Raw genomic sequence first — 18,482 nt, forward strand, 5'->3', positions numbered from 1 at the left:
TCTGTATCATTTAAATAATTTTTGTAACTGGGAGTTTATGTCTAGGATGAATGGTCGAGGAGATGTAAAGACCGGGCAAGGACGTTTAAGACACAACGTTAGAGCAGTTTAAAAAGCTAGAGAATTTCAAACGTACAGATCAGGAAAGCTCTTGAACTGTGAAAAAAAGCCTTTTTATTTTCTTATACTCAAATAAAAAACTAAGACAAATTAAAAGTGAAATTAAAATAAAATGTAAACAATAAAGTGAACTTAAAGTCGAGTGAAAAATAAAGAAAATAACTAACTACCCGAAGTGAACGTAAGGAATAAGAGAAACTCCATTCGGTTATCGTTAGTAAACATTTCCTTTCCTAGAAATAATTTTAGAGAACATTACTTTAATTGAAACGATTTTTAAATCGGTTGAATAGTAGTGTTTTTGACGGGAGTCTGTTTTCTAATACATCACACAAACTTCTCTTCTCCGTTATTCATCTTAGTTTTGCATAATGCAGTTTTAACCCTCTTCATAATGATACACGTTGTAAAGTTATTATTTAACTAAACCATTTTTTTTAATAATTTCAGCCTTTACTGTAACTTCTTCTTTCCATTGTCTCATCAGAATGTAAATGAGTTATCTAGCACTTTTAAGGAATATTCTCCCTCCTGTTTACCAGAATGAATGATGGTGTCTTTCTGCATGCCTTCGTGGTGTAATTAGAAGCATACTCGACACGTATTCGAGAGGTCCAAGATTTCACAATTTGCAAGTATCCTGCTTAAAACAATAACTCTACAAAGTATACGAAAAGATTCGAAAGAATAATCTCGTAATGGCAAAGGAGCTTGTCACTGAACGGTACTTACTTTATTAGGTATTTTAAATGTAAATGACAATAAGTTTACCTTAGAAAGTTTTCCATGAAGACAACTATACTCAAAAGAAGTACTTTTATGCCAGCTGCTATTATTAAAATTAGAATGTGCATTTAATCGCATATTATAAATATAAATATGATTGCAATTGAACTGGATGTTTCGTAATTTAATATGCTGTAATTGGAGGAAGAAATCAATGATGTTCCCTTTTTGATTTGCAGTTATTGATAAAGCATATCTAAGTTCCCTTGTTCTTTCTTCTGTCCATTGGGTTGCGATCATGATGGATATAGCAATATACTTGTTCTTCAGCTCCTGTTATAGTTTCGTTGTTCCAAGATATTAAATTAACTTAAACTATGAGGTATTTTTCCTTCCTTCTAGCATGCCTTTGTTGTGAACACGCTCAGCGAGTATTCGAAAGGTTCGCGTCTCGGCGAGGTCATTGCTTATTTTTTCACGTCACCCGCATAAATAAAAACCTAACGACTCTATAACATTATGTACAATAAGATAATAGTAAAGCATATAGCATTACTTTAGTTACTTGTTCGAATTGAAGGAAGGACTGTAATCGTGAAAAATTCGTTTACCATATTTCATCGTAAATATCAATTTTCACTGCTCTTGAATCCATTTGAAAAAATGTTTTGAATGACATTTGTTCGTACAAACAGAACAAAGGACGCTTTTTCCCAAAGTGAATTGTAAAGTGGATTTAAATTGTATTCAGAAGGGATTTTTTTCGTGACATGTCTATATACGTATCAATGTATCTCGCATAACTCAAAAACGATTAGCCGTAGAACGTTGAAATTCTGAATATGGCGTTGCTATAACCTCTGATTATGCATTTGTCATTTTCGTTGAAACTGATATATTATATATATATATCTGTTTCGGTGAGCTCTGTTTTTTATTTTTATATACATTACTATTTTTTGGTTTAAAAGTGATTGGTCTTACGTTTCGGTTAAGGTTTTATGCCTTTTTAATTTGCATGCAATAGGTTGTGAAATTATAAGCATTTTAAAAGTGAGAGCGTCGCTTGGTCTAAAATGGACCCTATTTGCTTACATTTGAAAATCCTTGTAGTATATTGAATTAAGTCAGTTGCTGTGCCGACTTTAGTGGCTTTTTGCCAAGTGGGGCCAAAAGTTAACTTTTAAATTTTGTCTTTGCGCCTTTTGGTAGAATTTTTTTTTTTTTTCCTGTGCGTGAATATAAACGCTAATTTTAATAGAAACAAGTTTTTAACTGTATTTTGTATTTCATATTTTCTGTATTTTACAATTTTTTATGAAAATGTTTGAGTCAAGTATTTTTGCCTTGCCGCGAAGGGAGAACTGAATTGACTGAATGAGAAATATATCTCTAATGAAATTCGAGGAAGTAAGTTTAAATGAAGGGCGGGAAAAATGTGTTTAATTTTACAGGCCATACGATGAATCATGTGGTGTTCACAGCGCATTTTTTTAAATGTAGTAAAAAATATAAAGATACATGCTAATTTTGAAATTTTCCTTGTTTCTTACTAGCTTCAACTGCGATATTTAAATATTAATGCTGATTTTATGGAACTAAAATAATTAGAAATTAATATATGAGTTATAAATTTTATAATTACTTATCGAAAGAACAAAAAAAAGAAAGCTGTATAGTCCTAAATATTTGTCTGAAGAGGGTTGTAAAGAGTTTATGAATAAATATGAACCAGATGAAGTATGAATTTTAGCTAGCGCAGATGAAGACAATTTTAGCTAACGTTATTTTTAAAATGTTTTAATAAACATTTACGTATTAAGTACATCAACTTGGACATAATTATTTAAGGCCTGGTTGACCATTGCAACGCACTTATATATTAGACTTCTTTAACAAATAGATGAGTTTTTGCGTCATATAGGTACTCTAAGCACTCTGTTATTCCAATGTACAGGGTTGTCAGAAGAAAACAAAATCCCTGCTATATCTCCTAGTGGCCTACCGGTTCAACCAATCGAAAATAAATTCCAAATATTGTTACTTGAAGATAAGGGATCGAGATAATAATAACAACAAAGCTCTCACGATTACGATTAAAAATATTTCGAAATGACAACACCTAATTCTTTTTTGTTCAAATTCATTAGCACATGGAAAAACCAGTTTCAATTTTAATTAACAAACTGCGTTATTTGAAAGAAATGTCTTGCCACTGCCAGAAATAAAATAGTTTTAATAGAATGGCGCCAGCGTGTTGCCATTCACTAAAGCCTGAGCAGAAAACCGGGTAATTGAAAAGCAATAAACGTAACTTTGTAAAATATTTTTGCATTAATCTGTTTGCATTAAATAAAGATGCATTTACATCTAATATCAAATACTTTTAAGACATTTCGCTAACAGGAGTCATTATATACATTTTTTTATTTTAATGATAACTATTTTAGGCCGGAGAGATGAAAAACGAGCAACGCGTTCGCCGGGAATCGAACCACGGACCTTTGGAATATGTGCCCTGCGTGTTGACCACTATACTAAAAAGGCATGCTAAAAAGGCGGGAGAAATACCTTATAAAGTTAAAAATGGAAAAAGTAAGAAAAAGACAAAAAAGTCTTGTGCAAGTCATCTTACTAAGAAAACTCAGCATTGATATGATGAAATGGGAAAAGAATATAGAAAATATATGCCAACATTTAACACTGTTTTGGGAACTCTATGGATAGGCTACTTTAAAAAAGTAGCCATTTTATGTTGAGTTTTAGGTGGTTTAAGTGCACAAAAAGCGATTCTTAATAATAAAACTGAAGCAAAGTTATGTTAGTACAGTAAGTCCAAGACCAGACAAGTAGAGTGCAACATCAGCGACAGCATAATAAACATTAATAAACATTTTAGTGAGACGTTAAATCTGATCTTTTCAGATCTTGTTACTTTTTTCCGTGGAACTCTGCACAAGATATTTAAACGTAATTTTTCAAGGATCTGAGATGTATCATAATTAAAGCTTTTAATATAGTGTGATGTACGAATTCCAATTAATTTTATTATGAGAGGGGCTTTACTTTTTTATCACTCTTCATTGACTTGCGTTTTGTTTTCTTGTTACCATTTTCGCAACCACCAGCGGGCGAGAGGTAAAGTCGCTGAACACTGGGCGTCCAGTCCGAGGTTTCAAGCGCGGCGAACAGGCTGGCTGAATGGGCGTTTTCGTGGTTTTCTCCATGTGTGACATGTACAGAACCAGTTTTCCTTAGAAAGCCTTCTAAGAAGACATCCTTCCTCTTAGGCAGATAGCCCTCGAGTGCTTTGGCATAATTAAAATAAATCAAACTAACCAACCAAACTTTTACCTGTTTTAAAGTTTTAGCTCTAGATTTGGCTTACCAAAATCATTCTGTTACTCTAAATGAATGTTTAATCAGCCACTTTTAACAAATATTAAGCCTGGTAGTCTTCTTGATAATTACATTTTATTACCATCTCTAAAACAGTTTGGGTCATCATATATAAACTGCATAAATATGTAGTTGATTAATATACCATTTTAGATGTTAGTTTATGTGAAACAGGATCACTATATTCGAACAAACTAACTAGCATAATCTGTTATGCATTAATTAGGTGCAGGAGTTGTGTAACATCAAATTAATATTCAGCTTTTAGAATAACTTTATCATTCAACGTTTATTGGAAACTTACGCCAGTGTTGCTTTAAATTTAATCGCCTAATACGCCGTGCCACAGCACCGCTAAAGCTATCTTGCGGTAAATTTTCTTGTACAAGAGAAAGCGATTTCTTTACGCAGTGACTCGTAGAAGACAACAAAATCGGATTAAAATTCTTCTTTACAATATTGCTCACATTGCGAAAAAAAAGCAAAGCTACTTTTCTTATTTCCTCTAGAGTAGGAAAATAGGAGTCATAAAATGTATAAGCAAATGTGTGAGAATGTTGGGATCTTATTTTCGCGAGTTAGTTTCTCTTATTATTTCGGAATGCTCAAAGCAAAGTTTTATTTCTTTTTAACGCATACACACACGAAAAAGTAAACAAATAGAAAACAAATTAACAAAGAAAATTCCTAAAGCACTCAGATTTTTACATATAGAGTTTGTTAAATATTCAAATATAGCAGTTCGAAACTGCAAAACTATTTTGGAAAAAATAAATAATCATGCTCAGTAGTTTACGAAATGTCTGAAGGCCTATAAATATTTTAAGGCTTAAGATTAGCTCCATTTCCTATTGATAAATATCTGCTTTTATTTTTCTGATAATTATTTTAAGATTATAACCTAAGTAATTAAAATGATGAATCTAGCTGGTTTTTCTTTCAAGAACGCTCATAAGTTGAATTTCTTCTTCATATTTTTTCCAAGATTTATTTCTGTATTTTCTTATGGTTCCATTGCAACGTAGACAAGAAAATGAATATAAGATGTATACAAGACTTTTTCTTTCTCGAAAGCAAATCTCCACCACAGGTAACTCTAAAATTTGCATTCTAGATTAAAATACCAAGAAAAGATCCAGAAAATCTACACCAAAAGCAATTTTCTAAGTGCTTCTTTTGCAAGGACCAAAGAAGGTTAATTTCGAACCGATGGGATCAGTTTTTCCCTCTCTTCTTTCTTCTTCTTTTAATGTTGTAAGGTGCAATTTTTGGTTTTCAGTATTTTTTTGGGCGTTCCTTGTTGCATTCTTCAAAAGGAATGAAACTTTGGAATGGAAAATTTAATATTTAAGTCCAGATTCGATCTAAATATTAAAATTATGGTAGTTTCAGTTGGTTTGCCATATTTAACCAATACAACTCTTTGTAGGAGTTTGACTCACAATAGCTTTGAACTGAATATTCTACGAAAAAGATATTCATTATCAGGAAGAGCGCAAATGATTATTTTAATGCGAAATACACAATATATAGAGTTAGAAGTATATTTTATAAGTTTTTGTAAGAGTACCATTTTTTTCTGGTTATCTTTATTAAGTATGATAAATGTCATGAATTAGATAAATATTAAAAGTATAAACAATCACACGAAATAGAAGGTATTAGAAATTACATTATTAATGTTTTAGTAGTAATAGTTATAATGACTTATTTATTTTTATCTAACTATTTATTTTATGTTCAATAAATTTACTGTCATTCTCGCTTTCTGTTTCTCATCCAGAATGCTAGTTTTCAATTCACGCGTATTCGGATGACATACAAAGACATAGAATACTATGTCTTTATAATAAATTAATATATATAATATATATGTTTAAATATAAAGGAAGATTTCAGATTGTTTAGACAGAACGTTTTCTACCTGCTGAAGTCCATGTTAATAGTTGGGGTCCTCAACAGCAGTCAATCTTCGGAGTTGCGTTATTCTTGCCACTAGTGTTTGTCACCCCAGTATAGGTTTCATCCAACTTCGAGTTATTTATTTCTATGTAGCTTTTAAAATACTTACTACCTAACTTAGATTTAATCTGAATTCATTGCTTTTAAAGTGCGCCATGAATGCTGGCTGGTATTGAAAGCAGAAGAAGTGCCTTGTGTTAAATTAACTGAGTTCTTACAAAAATGGTCTTTTACAACCTTTTTATGTTCTCTGTCTTCTTATTGGACACACAGATAAGTCGCCTAAAAATGCGGCTTGAGTCTCGATTTAGTTTATGCTTCCCAAGAAGATAAGATTCACATAGTATAAAAGTATTATTATTATAAAAGTGTTAGTAGTATTTTAAAAGAATTACTACAAAAATATCACTCTATTACTAGTGTCATAAAAACCTTACTATTATACATCAATATCAGTATTATAATTACATAAACATCACAGATGTATAAATCATCAGATGTAGATGTTTATAATTACATTAATTTTCTAAAGTAAATTAAAAATGTGAATTATTAAAAAGTACGTACATTTCTTTCATACTGCTTAGGTAGTTAATTACTGTGCTTTAAGAACGTATTTATTATATCTTTGAAGACTAGCAAAGAAAAACTATAAACTGAGAAATTCTGCCTTGAAGATTGGCAGCGCGTGCCACTTTGGTTGAATAGTAAATACCCTGATCACGTAACGTAATGAGAGGATGTGAAAAATTGAAAGATGTCAAAACTGATTACGATTAATATTATGTAACTGAAAAATTACATGAAAGAGTCACATAAGTAGTTAATTGTCAAAGAATTGTACATGAAATCAAATAAATCATTTCAATCTCTTTGGGCAGTCTTTTCTGAACCAGTAAGTTTCATAAACATTATTATTGATATTTCTCAACTGAAATGCTTTAATTATTTTAAACATATTTATAATCTATATTACCACACAGGTACTTCAAAAATCTATAAGATACTTAGAAATAAATTTCAATATAATAAGGAAAATTTAAAATAATATGGCTGGTGACAATTTAAAACAGTATGAGCAAGTTTTAATCTCCAAATTTGAGTACATTTTCTTCTTTCTCTTCTTCAGTGGCCAGACAGCCCAAGATTGGTCCTTGCCTTCCTCAGAATCGAATTTCAAGCTCTTCTATCCTTGGCCCTGGACATCCAATCAGCTATTCTTAAAATTCTTAATTCTGTTTCCAAACAGTCCAGCCACCTATGTTTAGGTCTTCCTATTTTTCGGCTACCGAATGGTCTGGCCGAGAAGATCATTTTAGTTACACGATTTTCATCCATTCTGCACAGGTGCCCTGCCCATTTAATTCTCTGAATCCTTATATATTTTACTAAAATGATACTTTTAGCTTTATCTGTCATTGTCCAGTTCTCATCAGAGTTTGTAAGAATGGGTCTGATTAAGCTTTTGTAAATTAGAATCTTCGTTTTTCTGCTAGTGAAGTTAGACCGAGAAATATTTGTTGAGACCAAAAAACTACATCGGTTAGCATCTGTGACTCTACTACGGATATCAGGCATGAAATCATTGAGAGTATTAGCGTCTGATCCTAAATATTTAAATTTGCTAACAGTTTCAAATTTGTAGTTCCCAACTTCAAAATAGGGGCTGCTGTTATTACCATATGGCATGTATTTAGTTTTATCTTGGTTCATTGCTAGATGCATTTTGCTGGCTGCAGCCTCTTGAGATGTAAAAGCCTCTCTAAGTCAGACTTGTTAAAGATTGAGTGCATTTTATCGATGTCGTAAAACGTAAAAGTACTGAAAAGCTATATGACTGATTTTATTTGCTTGACCTCATAATCCGGAACAATTCTCGTGAATTTTTCGTGGCATGGAATTCATCATGGCAAGGAATACAAGATGACGCCTGTCATTGGAAAGATCCTTGAGCATCATATAGGTGAAAATACGACTTTGCTCAGTTCAATCCCAATTTCGATCGAAAGCGCCCGGGGGAATGGGTCCCAAGGTTCTCTCACTTCTCTTTCCCTACCGCTAACCTTTGGGTTCGCCATATATTTAGAGTGTCCCCATGCCACAAAGACACTATACATTTAGAAACATCCATGCCTTCTCCAAGATTCGAACCCGAGCCCTTCGGTACGGTAGTCAGAGCCAGTAACCTCTATTCGGTCTAGGCGGCACCGAAGTGCTATGGTATTCATAAACAATGTAAGTACAATACCATTCGTAAAAATGGAAATTCGTTAATATGAAGAAATTTCTCAAACAGAGCAGTGTTTTTATATATGTTTTCTATACTGAAGAAGAGAAGTAATTACACATCCGTTAAAGGATGAACTGCCAGTTTTAGGAATGCATTCGTATTGCTTTTGTAGATTACGAATGAGCTTCTCAAAACCACATTGCGTATTTCTGTGTTTAGAAGGCTTTCTGTATTCAGAAGCTCAGCAAACATAATAAGAATAACGAGACCACATAAATATGGGTATGAGAGTCTATCACAGGAGAATGGTTTTTGGCTTTTCACGCGTTTCTGAAGCATTGATTCGTGATGTGGAAACCTTGCCAGAAAATGGCAAAACCTGTTTTTAATTCTATAGTATAGGTAAAATGACAGTAATTGTAACAGTATAGGTAAAACGTAACATTTAAAGAGTGTTCCTTGTACATTAACACAATGTTTTAAATTGTGATCGTTTCTAAAAGAACAGGTGATTTAATAACAGCAGACCATTACGCTTGATGTTCATAAACAAAATTTAATAGTACATCTAGGCAGCAAAGAAACTTTTTAATGCCCTTATAACTTATTTCTTCCTCCTTTCCGCTTGCCTTCGTGGTGTAACTGGAAGCACGTCCCACGCGTGAATAGGAGGTCAAGAATTCGAATCCTGGCGAGAACTTTGCAGATTTTTCATGCCTTCTGCATCGATGAGCCTAATGACTCATCATTTCACTGCAGAATGTAATCTTATTTATTTAACTTTTAAATGTTAGCTAATGAAAGCATTTTTATACTTTTACTTCTAGCATCCTATTCTAAAACAGGAAGCTTATATTTTCACATTTTATGCACTTTCTTAGAAGATTATATATATATTTATTTTAATGAATTCGAATATGTAGTTTAAAAAGGAAAGGAAACTAAATTTATTCCATATTCACCAACACATAGACATAACCTTTGCAGAAATTTTCAGAATGCTCGAAACCTGTCTATCGTGCTGCAGGAAGACGAGCATTATGGTGTAACTACCCTCATCTATCAACATAAAAATCAATAGCTTCACAAAAGTGATAGAACCATTAAGAGCAGCTTTGCACCGTTTGCGTAATGATACAATTCTACAATTTTATACCTTTTACATAGGAACAGGAAAATCATCTGAATCACATACCGCAGGAATTTGATTCACAATAAATCTAAAAGTTTTGTCATAAATATATAGCAGAAAGTATACGAAGTAATAACATCATATTTTTGTGATATCGTAAAATTAAATACATCAAGTAAAAAGATTTCCTATGCCTATGATTTCCTATAAATAACATTTCAAATATAGTAAGTTCAACGAACAGCCAACAAAACTTCATTTATTTATAACTTGTTTCCTTCCTTCTAACCACCTGCCTTCCTGTTGTAAATAGATAGCATACCGGGTTAGAAATCGGGAGGTCTGGTGTTCGAATTCCGGCAAGGTTTCTTTATATTTATTATGTTTCTGCATCGATATAGCCGAATACTATTTAATATTTGTTTTTTCACTAATGAAATAAATTATCGAGAGATATTAGATTCATTTAACTACACTTTTCAAAATAGAATGATATTTTGATATCCCTTTCTTTTGTTCTTTAGATTAGATTTTATTGACGATGCATAAAACTGACTGCTAACGATTAATATTAGTAAACCGTGATCAGAATGATTTGTGAGAAGAAATTTAAAACTAAGATTGAGAAATTGATTTCTTGATTTGAAAGACACTATCTGCTGCTTGAGAAAATTTGAAGATTTCGAAAATTGCTTTATTAAACGGTTTATATATTTTAATTTAAATGAATACTTAACAACCTAATAGAGGCATGTATTTGACTATCATAGCTTCAATGCATTTCTTGTTGTTGTTGTCACTCTCACTTGTCAGATAATGGTCAGTGCAAGCCCTCTTTTAAAACCTTATAAGGTTTCATTTAGTTTCATTAACCAGTTATTTTATGTTAATCAGCTTTTCTGTTCTCCTTTCCCATTTTCCTTCCAGAATATAAATTTCTAGCTCGCTTGTACAAAAATGAGATAAAGAGCAAATAGTACTTAAAAGAAAAGTTTTAGAGAGTAGAATCAATGCGCATTCTGTCTGCTGGTGGCCGCGTTGCTAAATTGATTAGCTTGATAACAGCAGTCTGCGGCGTTGCGTTATTTTCTGCCCGCCGGCTTTAGGTTCCAGCCAGCTTGGGCGCTTCTTTACCTGTGTAGCCGTTGACCTAACTCATATTTACTTAGTCAAATTCATTACTTTTCTTTAAGCCGTGAATGCTGCTATTTTGTAAGTACGAGTGGTGCCTTCTGTTAACTTTTATTTGAATTAAATAAAAGCGTCCTTTATACCCTTTCTAAGTCTCTGTGGTACTTTACAAGACACAGTGATAATTCACTTAAGGTCTTAGAAGCTTCGTAAAATTGATGCTACCATAGAAAACCAGACTTCATAACTCTCAGATAGACTTCTGAAAATGGTTAATTCAATTTCTTTGAATCCTTCTACAAACACGGGAACTTGTAAGACTTAGTTAATGATTTTAATTGCACCTTCATGTTCCAAAAATACAGGGTGTCCACAAATTCTCTGGACAAATTTATCCTACTTTTGTAGACCTTTGTAAGAGGTAGTGCTGTAAATTTTCCTAAATAATTTATTTTGGTTTAATAAGCACATAATGCTAGGACTGAGAGGTACAATAATTTTCATGTCACTAGGAAACTGAAGTGGAACGGCCTGAAAAAGGATGTTTTGCGCGAGATGCTACGTGATAAGATCTTAGTCCCAGGAACAAAACAATAAAATCCGAAATTTACCTCGATAAATTTATTAATTACGTTGGCCCTCAGAGAGGTCAGTCAACCAGAGCAATCAATGGTCATCATGCCGAGTCTGTGTAACTTGAATGAATCACTTGTCACAAAATTTTCGAATCTTGTTTGTGAAAGTGTGAACGGTTTTAAAGATATAAGTTCCATTCCCCCCCAAAAAAAACAAGCTATTAAATTTGTTCAGGTGCTTTATGGACACTTGTATTATTTCTGTTAAATATCCGTAATTAAAATATCTTCTCGTCTTCCATATTTCTCGCATTTAATTTGTTTTTAGTGTTCACATTCTATATTCCAACGTGTACTGTAGTACGAATATTGTTACCTTTGACATAATTTAACCCTGTTTTAATGTTTTAAAAAGATATCTTGTTACACCCTGCATACTGAAGAAAACTTTTAAATTCAAATATATTGCATAGAACATTTTTCTTTCCTACGGTTATGAGTAGAAAGATTATATGTATTTTAAATGCAGAAAATCTTGTTATTTTGATTATGATCAAAAACGATTATGTAATAAATTGGTTTACGTCATATATTAATCATGCATATATCTAATCGATTACTATATTTAGAAATTGTTAGTTCTTGATGAGAAGCAATGATATCTTATTCAGACGTTCAAATATTAAATCGTAAAATAAATGGAAACTTTATCGAAATATCCGTAAGCCCTATTAACAAACAGTGGCAGTACCTAAAATTTCATAATCGCTGCGATAAGTACATGACGAATGGTTTGTACATGCTATTTCACACTGTGTTCTAAATTCAGGGAGAAGACTTATCTTACAGAAAGTGATGAATTGGTACAAAATCTCTCCCTATTAATATGCATTTGCGGATGGAGAATCGCTAATGAATACTCACTACGTCGATGATTTGTTGCAACGTGAGGCCGAAACTGATAAGCAAGGGCTCAGACTCATTGGCAACTGGTCTTTCCAGGACGTTGTACGAGGAGAGGAGGTCGTTCAAGAGACGCTTCTCGTGTGGGCCTTGGAGTGATCCTGGGAAAAAAAAACAATTCATTATCAGAATCATTATTAGGAAAATTTAAATGTGATGATATTATACATACTTAAAAAAATTAAGTATGTACAGACATGTTTTATTAAATAAATCTTAATAATATTTATTTCCCCTTACAGCATTATATTCATTTTTATCAGAATATTTAAAAACCCTTTATGTCCAGAAACGTAATATATAACAGTTTATTCGAATATGTGGTTGTAGAATTTATTGAGCATTACTTATATGAATACACACAGACGTTTTAATCAAAGCTTCTAATTTTTTGTAAACTCTATTGAATGCATGTAAGCCATCTTTTAATTGAAAAACGCTCAAGAGAAAATGCTTAAGAAAGTGTTAGCAAAAGAATTTTACGTCTCCTAAGCTAAATCAACGAAAATTTTATTTGTAGCAGTTCAATTTCAATTATATTTCAACACAGTATATTCTAACCAACAGAATGCTGTGGCTTTCAATAAAAGGAACTAAATGAAACAAATTATAATCATTCCTAAGATGTTTAAGATTTTGGTCCAGAAGATTTTGATCATCAACAGAAATGGTAGCTGAAGAGAGATAGGCTTCAGTTACCAGTTACCAGTGCCTATTTACCATCTCAGAAACACTGGTCACATTCAGAAGCAATCGCCTTAATGAGGTAATTGATACAACAGAGTTTATTTGGAATTGAAGATTGCTGTATGTAGCAACCAAAATCATACATTCATTTATTAGATAAAATTTGATAAGGACGTCAAAGTGATTGTGACACAATTTATTAAAAAAAATGAAAGAACCAGACAAAGCCAGAAAACTGAAAAGTATTAGTCAGTTAATATACCGTTAGTCATTTTGAAGTTTTTTCATTACGAATTTTGACTTTTTTTTAATGGCAAGTACAGTTGTTCAGGTTTGGACAAATGACAATATGTGGTGTAGATTTAATTTATTTTAACTATTTTTAAACATAATAATACCCCAAAAGGTATGAGAGATATGCGACTAATTCTATAAGTATGATACCATCAGCTGAAGAGTGTGTTGTTTTAAAACGGCTTCCTAATTTCCTTGCGCGTCTCCAAAATGATGCCTTATCTAAGGACGCATTATTCCCAACTGCTTCGGCTCCGTATTTTAAATCCTGGTACAATATATTTAATTTCAATGGTTGTTCATTTTAATGCTGTTGAACCCTAGGTAAAGTATTATTTGAAAGTATTCTTACCTAAAATTAAGAGAACTAGCCTAAAGCCTCTGGTCCATTTGTATGGTTTTACTCGTGTAGAAGATTAAATCACTGCAATTCAGACACTATTAGACTGACACTCCGGTGTGAATCAAAATGACAAAGTCCTGCCAAGACTAAAATAATCTTTCTATTACCTTGCACGAAGTAAAGCATGCACTAAAATTGCGAAAAAATACGGGTATCATATTTCAACCGAAATATACATTTTGACAGTTTCTGAATCCATTTTGATTATTTCTTTGCAAGACGTCTGTACGTACGGACAAAATAAAGGATTCCTTTTTCCAAAATGAATTTTTTCGTGACTTCTGTACTTACGTATGTATCTTGCATAACTCTCAAATAACTTCATGTGGCATTTATTTTCGCAATCATTCGTTCTAATCATGTACATCCAGTTACAGAAGTATTTTATATGATAAAATCTTCATATTTGAACAATAATCAAAATAAGAGAGAAAATGGGCAAATAATGAAATCTAAATTTAATGCGATCTCCCATTTTTTATGCCTTTAGTTAGGAAAGATTTATAATTGTTATGAAACAGAATTATCAGGTGTTTGATTCAGGTATGACCAAAATTGACTGGAATATTTAATTTCAAAATTTGCAATTTTTTATGTCACTTTCAACTTGCCTTGAGAGATCGGTTAAATAAGTTAGAATAATTTGAGGAAATAAATTTAAATGACGTGCAGCAAGAAATGGTTATAATTTTATAGGCAGTACAGGAAGTCATGTGGTGTCCACATCAGATTTTTTAATTAAATTTTAAAGTAAACAGAAGGCACCATTTATGAGTATAATATATCCTCCGCCCCTTGCAGATATTTAAAATTATATAATCTGAAATTTAAATGTGAGTAACGTACTTGGATACTACACAAAATGATCTACTCAAGCTGACTCAGACATTAACGGTACGTTTCTAACGTCGGGTAATGAAACGACTAATACCAGAATAATATATGGTATTACTTCGTATTACTTCGGTTTTGGCATTTCTTTACAATTCATCAGTACAAATATTTTCCCTCGGAAAATGCATTTTTGAAACTTCGAGCCATCTAAAATATGCGCTTTGAATTTAATCTGCACCCCAGATTTTCATCTTAAACGTCTTGTACGTATAAGACCAAAGTAAAAAACGAGACAGAAAATAACCATCAAAATAATAACAAAAGCAAGTATAAAGCTGCTTCAATTAATAATACATGAGAAGACATATGCAGTAGTTGAATAAAAACAATATTAAATTATTAATCTTTCCAGTGGAGAGAGAACAAGAACTAAAAAACATTTTTAAAAAGTAAATTAATATTAAATGCATACGAAAATAAACAAGCATTTCATGGGAAAATTTAATCAAACGTCACCTTTGATTTCTACCAAACAACTAATTTTATTTCACTAATTACCGCAAATAATATAAACTTAGTATTAATTATAAACACATACAGTTACTATTAACCGTGTATGCCCTGTTATTAAGCAATAATCAAGCTTATTCAGCGAATAAAGGACCATCATATAAATATTAGAGGTAAAGAATATTATAAACTTTTTCTTCTAAATCTGTATTAAACTTTCAGTCGTTGAAATCATGACTGTTAAGGTGTTGTTAAATTTATCTCAGTGACTTTACTTTTTATAGAAAACTCGATTCATGAGCAATAAAGGTCGACTGAATTTATTTTTAATCAAGAGAAAGGCGATAAAACGTCAGAAACTTTCTTCATTAATTTTACTAGAGGAGTTGCCTTTAGTTTCTTTTCAAGACTAGAAACACCATCCTATTTATTTGTTTTTAGGCAAAGAGGTGATAAAAATGCAATTACTGCTGTAAGGAAATGTGTTGTTGTCAATAAGGAAATTTATTTACTTCTTGCGAGTAACGAAATTTATGCTTCCTTTATAGATGAGAGGTGTTAAATGTGTTGTCTGTTTCTTGCACACTGGAACTTGCACTATGTAAACTAGGAAGATATTTACCTTAGCTGTCTACAAAGTCTTTTTATTATTTAAACTGAGATTTCATTTATGCCATTTTTATATGAAAATATTTAATTAATGATAACAGATTTCATCGTCTTATAAACAACACCTTCAGTAGATAGAAGTGGTTGTTTGCACGTAAAATAATTTGTTAACGCTCCTGTGATTCTTAATGTGTATCGAAATTGCATTAAGAAGCATGCTGCTTTGTTTACTAATTAATATTACTAATTAATATTGCATTAAGAAGCATGCTGCTTTGTTTACTAATTAATATTACTAATTAATATTGCATTAAGAAGCATGCTGCTTTGTTTACTAATTAATATTACTAATTAATATTGCATTAAGAAGCATGCTGCTTTGTTTACTAATTAATATTAAAGTGTCGGCCACCCAGACAAAAGTGCTTAATAACTCTGACTGCCTTATCCGGGTTTGAATCCCTGAGGAGGCATGAATGTAAATTTTCTGTCCTTTCATAGGAGGCAACGGTGGCCCACGTACGTTTTGTCTAAAGTAACTGTTGCAAAAGACTTTTAATTAGAGTGTTAATAGTTTTCGACAAATTTTGCAATACTTTATGCAGAATTTATCAATCAGTCAGAACTTTGGCATATATATATTATGACAATTATGTTACAATTTTACAATTTTAAAATTAACAGGTAAATTTTTACTAACAGATAAATTTTTATATTACTCAATTACTTCCTTAGTTACACTATTACGTTCCAATTCAGCAATTATTGAGTTACACTCAGTTAACCTAGGTTGTCGAATTATACGAGAAAATAGGTTATAGAATTATTTATAGATATAAATGCTGCTAAGAATTTTGTACATATATAAATAATTTTAGTGAAATTATATGTGAACTCGTAGTATTTTGCTGTATAATGTAACATGAAGTCTGAAGAAGTGAATATTTGCCGAAAATGTTAAGAATATAGGTTCTAAGTCTAATTAACATTGAGTACGTATATTTCCTATCTCGCTACATTGGAGAAATATCGCAGAGCTGACGATGGGTTTGGCAAGTAGTTTTTGTTACCAAATTTAGAGAAAAACCGCCAAACTTGGCCACCATTTCACGGCATTTTGGTCTGTTTCCTGTATAACTGGTATTGTAATTGATCGAATCTAATTAATTCCATTGTGTAAGTGTATCCGTACTTGGCCCTCAGATGCCTTCCAGTCATTTTCAGTTTAAGTAGAAATATCTCGGTGGAAATGTGGAAACTATATAAGACCGGAGAGAGCATCTGTTCGGAGTAGTAGTTATTAGTTCAGAGCGTTTTCGGAGCATTGAGATATCCGTAAGAGCTTTGGCTTTTAGATGTGCTTTGCACTGAAACTGTGTTTAATATTCTTAGTAGTTTAACGTGTAACTACTGATTGTACTCTGTTATACGTCGGATAGCTGTACGAGAATTTTTGCGTACAGTTCCAGAACTGGGAAATGTTCTTCTGATAAATAAATTTTAATCGTTCATAGAACTGTGAACTGTTCTTTTAGCAAATAAATTTTAATCGTTTATCGCTATCATTGGTTCAGTGTGCATTCAATCTATTACGAACCCGTAAGCACGCAATATAATACATTATAGAATGATTTTCAATTAATCTAGGTTAAATTACTGCGTTTCACTAGATTAAGTACTGCGGTACTATGATTTATGTATATCTATGGTTTCTTAATTATAGTTTATGCTCAGTCTTTCTGAGATTAATTATCGTAGATAAATTTGCCATTGCATTTGGAATGTAGTTTTTGCTAGACGTCTAGGCCTATGAGAACCTAATTTTAGGATACATGTCTAAGAGATTTCCGCTTTCCAGCATTCATATAAATACGTTTGTTACAAAAGCACAGAAAGATCTGTGGTTCGAATTCCGCTGACGTTACTGTTGAAACTGCTGCGAAGGTTGCTTACGTTTCCTGCTCCGAATATCTAACATTGAAATAAAACAAGGATGAAGATAATTTTTCAGAGTGTGTATTTGCCAGTCTCCAATTTCCTTTACATTGGTTAGTAGAATATAAGGAAATTTCGTCTTTCGTGCTTTTAGGGTTAAGTACAGCTACCATTCGAAAACTGTAGTTTGAATCCCGGGAGGCCGCAGTTTGAATTTAATATATTTTTTTAAATTTAGTAAACTATACAACTGGATGTTTAATTTGAAGCGAGTGTAAAATTCTGGGTGTATCTTTCGTTAACAGTTAAGTTTCCCAGCTGTTAATGGCTGTTAATGGCTCCAGCTATGGGCAAGTAGCGAAAACTTTGAGACGTCCAGACGCTTGAACCTAAAACCTAAAGCCAGAAACTAACACCTGAAAAGTAACGGTCAGACACTTGGGTGTAAGAACAAGACTCATATTTGAACTTCGATTATTTAATCGTTATTGATGTGTACTATTAAAAATATTATAACGTTAGGTGAGTATTTATGCTTTACACATTTGTCATGAGTACAAGAAAGACTCGTCTGTCCATGTTTTTTTCAAATTAAACTGAAATAAAAAGTGGCGAAGTTGACAGAGGAATTATGTGTAAATCATTCTTTAGTTATATTTACAACTCACGGGAAAGAACATATTTTGATTTGAAATATTATGCAGGTAGTATTTGTTCACAGCGTTGACACCTGCGATCCATTCCTTTTCTCTCATATTCATTTTTCTCACATGTTCAAAAAACTTTGCATGTATACGCTGTTTATTTTTGTTTCAGTATTATGAAGTATTACTTGAATGTGGGAAAGAAAATTATTCCTAAAATATCAAGAGCATTCGGTTATTGATTCAATACAAAGAAATGGATTATTATTCTAATTCTACCTAAATAAGCCGCGCTCATAATATAGAGGAGAATTTTTATAAATAAAGA

At 32.1% G+C, this 18,482-nt stretch overlaps 1 protein-coding gene across 1 annotated transcript in view; it reads right to left on the reverse strand.

Annotated features, from left to right (window-relative positions):
• Positions 1-18,482, reverse strand: part of LOC118199075 (neuronal acetylcholine receptor subunit alpha-7-like) — a 434,684-nt gene that overhangs the window by 101,463 nt on the left and 314,739 nt on the right. Inside the window, exon 2 of the mRNA XM_085818930.1 lies at positions 12,200-12,339. Coding sequence (XP_085675056.1) covers positions 12,200-12,339 — 140 coding nt within the window. The remainder of the gene's footprint in view (positions 1-12,199; positions 12,340-18,482) is intronic.

This window comes from Stegodyphus dumicola, chromosome 6, assembly GCF_044657685.1.
Source record: "Stegodyphus dumicola isolate Sdum_Otavi_A_Nest chromosome 6, ASM4465768v1".
NCBI classification, from domain to species: Eukaryota; Metazoa; Arthropoda; class Arachnida; order Araneae; family Eresidae; genus Stegodyphus; species Stegodyphus dumicola.